Raw genomic sequence first — 6075 nt, 5'->3', positions numbered from 1 at the left:
TTTCACTTTCCTTTACAGACTGTGTTCAGTGTATGGACTGGGCCAATTCAGAGAGGGCCAGCGGACTATTATGGTTTATATCAGTTTGTTTTTAGTTAATTATGTAATTATGTCATTTATATATATATATATATATATATATATATATATATATATATATATATATATATATATATATATATATATATATAATATGACATAATTAACTAAAAACAAACTGATATAAACCATAATAGTCCGCTGTATATATATATATATATATATATATATATATATATATATATATATATATATATATATATATATATATATATATATTTTATTTTTTTTTGCAAGGCAGAGTTAAAAGTATGAAAGTGTTATATTGAACCACAAATGGCATTAATTATATTCGACCCCTTTTAAATGCCAATCTATGTGTTTTATGCTTTATTTTATTTTATTTTACTTCTATTTATTTTATACTTCTTGGTTTTATTGATGTACTTTTTTATTTTACTAAATGTTAATTTTATTTATTTAAAAACTATATATTTATTTATTTGATATTATTATCATTATTTGATATAATTTTTTTTTTATTGTGCATGTATATGGATATTTTCTGCTCGCTTGTGGCTAAAAAAGGAGCATACAACATTCCATTTGCCATCCTAAATGTGTGACTTTCTTCTGCTTAACACAAATGAAGATGTTTGGAAAAATATCTTCGCTCTGTAGGTCCTCACAATGCAAGTGAATGGGTGCCAGATGCTGTTTGATGCTCCAAAAAGCACACAAAGGCAGCATAAAAGTAATCCATAAGACTACAGTGGTTAAATCCTTATCTTCAGAAGCGATATGATAGGTGTAGGTGAGAAACAGTCCAATATTTAAGTCTATTTTTGCTAGAAATTCTTTTCCCTGCCCACATTCCTGAAGAATGTGAACCACCAAAAAAACAAGAAGATTAATGTGAAAGTGAAAGGACTTACATTTTTATCTGTTTCTCACCCACACATATCAAATCGCTTCTGAAGACATGGATTTAACCACTGGAGTCATATCGATTACTTTTATGCTGCCCTATGTGATGTTTGGCACCCATTCACTTGCATTGTGAGGACCTACAGAGCTGCATCATTATTCTAATAATTAATAGAATTTACATTTTTGGGTGAATTACTTTACTTAAAGGCCCAGATATATTTTATACCAAATTGAAGAACGAATGGTTATGATGTAATTTAAAACAAAATCTGGCCAATAAGAAGGTGCTTTTGCATTCGTTTTGGTGGTTTGGAACAGCTCGCTTGGGTGAACTTTTAGAAAACAGTCTAAGCGGCTGCAAAACACCTTGTTACCATTGGTCTACGTCATCAACATGTATGATCTGAAGCTCCACCAACTACTTTGTTTACATTTTTCAGTCAGTATTCAACATGAATACACCAACATGCAAGACAATGTCATGTGATTTTTTTAGGTTGTTTAATTAGTCTACAAAAGGAATCAAATCTACTCAAATACTCTTGATGAGCCATCAGCAGCGAAAGCCGTTCACACATCTGCCCAAAGTAAAATCTGGCCTCTCTTATCATCATTCTTTTGCCCATTATTACTCTTTTATACACGCATCTTTGCAGTTGTGTCAGTGTTATCATAAATTCCAATAACAGAGTGTAATCGGTATATATTATGGCCGCATATAGTTTGTTAATGCATTAGCATCTTCAATACACAATCGAGACAAGACAAATTAAAAATGTTCTACTGCATATATATATATTACTTTAAATCATCGAGTTGTAAAACGTTAACTTCTTTAACTGAGCTCATGTCAATTCTACTCATAGATGAGGATTAACACATTTTAATGTCACAATATTTTATGTTTTACAAGTAGCATCCTCATATTTAAAGGAAACTTTTGTCTTTGTATCATCTTGGACTTACACCTAGAGTCCTGAATGCAGCATAATTTAAAATCAATATTTTTCAGTCATTTCTGTCATTGTAGAAATGTAGTATTCACAGTCAGCCATGATTACATTAATCAATGAGTGAAAGTGTCCAATAACAGGATGGTTACTGAGATTAAGCGAGTTGTATTTGGCTGTTTGTGTGATTCTAACATGGCCACCCCAATGTGCTCCTCAATGTAGAATAAAACAGCTTTTATAAGGTTACTGATATGACTGGAGTCTTCATTTGAATGTGAGTGGTCGTGATTTTTTACATATACTGAAAAATGACAATTTATGTCTTTAGATTGATGTTTTTTAATGAGGAAAAAAATGACTGAGTGCACCTTTAAATACCCCTCTAAATGTTTTCCACTGCGGTGTGACCGTGTCTGAATGCTCACAAGCAGTGAATCGTTGCACGGCTGTTTAGAACTTCTTTTTACTCCTGAACGAAGAATGAACAAGAAGGTTTCCAGAAGTATATCAGGGCCTTTATTCAGCCACCCTGCAACAGGGATCCTTTTTTGCTGTGAATGGGCAATGGCATGGTTTGCTGTCTGTAGATAAAGCTGTGTAAACAGTGTCTGACTGTCTGAATGTTTGCTGCATTGGCATATCTCTAAGTGAACTACACTGTAATGATATTGTGGCGTAGAGGTGCACCAGTGAAAGTAGCCAGCATACAGTAAATCAGCATTTCAGAAAGATATGATTAACCACATTTGTCATGTGCCAGTGGTTAAAGATTAATCAAATTTTTATATATTATTTATTTCTTAGTTTGGCTGTGTAAAATCAGCTTATAAAAATAGTAATATTATATATTAGAAATAATACAATATTTAATACTAAACTTAATTATCATTACATGCTAGAAAATAACATGTTCTCAAGGGTTCCACCAAATTAATGGTTTATTATATGGAAGAGTTTTGCTTGCTCTGACTAACTGCAACATAGGACAAATATGTCTCGATAGCTTAAATGAAATTATGACCCCAAAATGTCTGGAACATGTGAGTGGATTTACACATGGGGTACAACTGCCAGTAACCAAGCAGACTTGTGTTTGCATTGTAACCATTAACAGTGGTTTGCTAAACTGCAGGACACACCCAAGTGTAAAGACAAGAGTAGAGTATTGTGTCCATGCAGCACACACACACACACACTGAAAGAGAGAGAGAGAGATATGACACCGCAGGGACTATACAATTATATAGTATGAATAATACTCGGTTTTCTCTCTCCACCCATCTGGCCTAAAAATAAACAGTTGGGGAATCCTTTCCATCTATATAATTTCTACATTTTACTCATTACTAAACATAATTCCCAGATATCCAAACCGAGGATTTCAATATTTGTAGTATTTCATAGTAATGAAAGCTCTGCACATGAAGATTCAGAAGATTTTAGGCTAAAATAAAAAGCTTTAAATTGAGCTTTAAACACAAGGAGTACACTTGAAGCTTGAAGAATACTGTGTGTAGGGCAAAGAGCACATAGTCATACACACCCATTGTACTTTGGCAGCAAAAGTGTTTTTATGGTTCTCATACGATACTGTTCATATCTATCCCTCTTCCTTCTTTCTCAATGCACAAACACCAATCCGAACTCATAGGACAAAACACAGTTATTTTAATAGCTAACAGGATCAATATTGTAATTTGTCAGAGTTAATCATTTTCCTCTTTATAATCCCCTCTGTTCATTTCCAGCTTCGTGTCTTCTTTAATTTCATCCTGTAGCACTCCTCACAGGCGATGGATAGACCCAATACGAGAGACACAAACTCCTCAAAGTTCACCTCTCCATCCCCATTGGCATCCAGATCTCTCATAATTCTGTCTATTGTGGTCGGGTCTTTCTGAGACTGCAGGAAAAGAAAGCAAGTAAAACGAGTCCGTTATAAAGTGGCTTGAAACTTGATCTACTCTGCTAGGACACCTGTGTGAATTTGAGAACGGACTTCATAAATCCACTAAAACGACATTGAGACCAGTTGGTTAGAAGTAATTGAAAAAAATTCTAAGAAAAGTGAAGATGGTTCTTAACATCTATACATTTGATTTATTATTTTGCAGCTGCCAATTGGTTTGATATTTTGTATCGAATGTAACGGGATTTATAAGTGTGATTTAAGTAGGCTGGACTTTATGGCCAGTTAATAACAGGTATAAACAAACATTTATTTCAATTAACTCCAACAAAATAGACAAAATCTAAAACTTTTGGCTTGTCCAGTTATTCCTCCCTCCACAAATGAGCTGAACTGTGAGTATAAAAGGAAAGAGGAGAACAGAAATAGAGAATATTTTAGAAAAGGACAGGAGATGTTTACCTTGAGGAACCCAGCTAGTTCATTCTCCATCAGAGTTCGGAGCTCTCGACGGGTCAGGGTGCCAGGGCTCCCTTCTTTCCCAGCATACTGGTGGAACACCATGATGAGGGACTCCATGGCCTTTTCTAATTCAGACGGCATGACGGCTCACTGCTTGCGTCCAGCACTTTAAAAAGCCAACATGAAGCATTATAATATTTACATTACTGATCTTGATGGACAGCATAAGTAGTCTTCCTATTGTACATTTCGTTTATAATTTTAAAAGTAAAAGAATGTAAAAATGCTACAGTAAAAACAACTTTAATTGGTTAATAGGTAGCTACCTTAACACACACGGTAAAAAAATATAATATATTTAATGAGATAATACATGTCATTTTATTTTTATATATTTTAAAATGTAAAAAATACTATTTTAATGTATAATTAACTGTAAAAACTTGTATTATGTTTAACTAGAGAATACGTGCACTTTTTAATGGTAAATTATTTTAAAACAACAATCAGGCGTTCCCAGAAGTCCCTGCGTGACCCTACACATTTCATTATATTTTATGGGAATAGTTATGTTTCTTCTTATTTTTATATCAGTTGTGTACATTCGGTATTCTGTGTTATATTTTATGTAGTTTAGTTCATGTTTATTGCATTATATTAGTCACATGTGTTATACTGTTGGTGTTTTGTATTTGTGTGAGTGTCTCTACATGTGTATTAATGTGGCCTTTTGCAGTTACTACAGTGATTAACAATATATTTTAAATTGAAAAGCAGACATTTATAATTCCATATATATATATATTTGTAATAATTTTAAACAATAGCCTATACCTATTATAAATGGTATATAGGTGTATAATGAAATATAACAGTAAACTTTTTTTGTGTGAAATGTTCTGCTTGAAATGCAAAGTCATTCATACTTTTTAAAGTGTGGCCTAATTGTCCAAACACTTTTCAGGTCTACTGCACATATGCCTTAATTGATGTCTTTTGATGGCTGAAGTTTACAATAATGTTCACACATAAACTCAAATATAGCAACTATAGGCAACACATTATGGAAAGCCATGTTCTTGTATGATGATTAACCAACATGAATGGTTAAGGAAACCACAGACAGTAGGCCTACTATCAGCAAAGATAATAAAATCACAATGAGATTACCAAAACAGAGTGTAAGAAAACGTATATATTTACAAAGTCGTGAGCTATTAATTAGTGATATATTGTCAAGAATAGTTAAATATTAAAGCTTGTGCTGCGGCAGAGGAATTGCTCCATACTGTCAAAAAGAAAGAAAAGAAAATAAAGAAAACTAAATCAGTTTAGCTGTATTGAAAACGTCTTGAAAAGTTTGAGGAATATGAAAATGCAATGAAAATCAATATGTGAAAATGCACTCCTCGTATTAATGAATGTAAAATTTGTTTGCTGAATCTGGCTTCCAACCATTTACTTTAATCATAACACTTAGTGCTACACTATTCAAACCTGTTAAGCCAGTTTAAAACTTAAATAAATAAAAATAAACGTTGAACAGAAGAGCTTACCGTTTGGGCATCAGAAGAATTTGAGAAATGTTTGTTATCTCCAAGACTTTATATGGCCGAGCCCATGGGCAAGAGAAGGCGTTATCAGGGGAAGTTGGGCAATAGACCTTTTTCACAGACTGTGATGACGCGTTTCTGCATTATTTAGCAGCGTAAATCTCGCCTCGCAATTTTTTTTATATATTATACATTTTTTAAATATTGAGTGTAAATTTATAACATTATG

The 6075-nt window shown here is 32.9% G+C and overlaps 1 protein-coding gene across 1 annotated transcript; it reads right to left on the bottom strand.

Moving 5' to 3' along the window:
* Positions 1 to 2842: 2842 nt before the first annotated feature.
* Positions 2843 to 4484, bottom strand: LOC127620025 (protein S100-A1-like). The gene is made up of 2 exons (XM_052093091.1): positions 4294 to 4484; positions 2843 to 3825 (listed from the first exon to the last, which is right to left on the bottom strand). Exons 1-2 carry the CDS (start codon positions 4432 to 4434, stop codon positions 3661 to 3663), a joined length of 306 nt encoding a protein of 101 aa, XP_051949051.1. The 5' UTR covers positions 4435 to 4484; the 3' UTR covers positions 2843 to 3660.
* Between the last annotated feature and the right edge of the window lie 1591 nt (positions 4485 to 6075).

The sequence above is a fragment of the Xyrauchen texanus genome, chromosome 26 (genome assembly GCF_025860055.1).
Source record: "Xyrauchen texanus isolate HMW12.3.18 chromosome 26, RBS_HiC_50CHRs, whole genome shotgun sequence".
Taxonomy (NCBI): domain Eukaryota; kingdom Metazoa; phylum Chordata; class Actinopteri; order Cypriniformes; family Catostomidae; genus Xyrauchen; species Xyrauchen texanus.
This window is presented reverse-complemented; position numbering and strand designations above follow the sequence as displayed.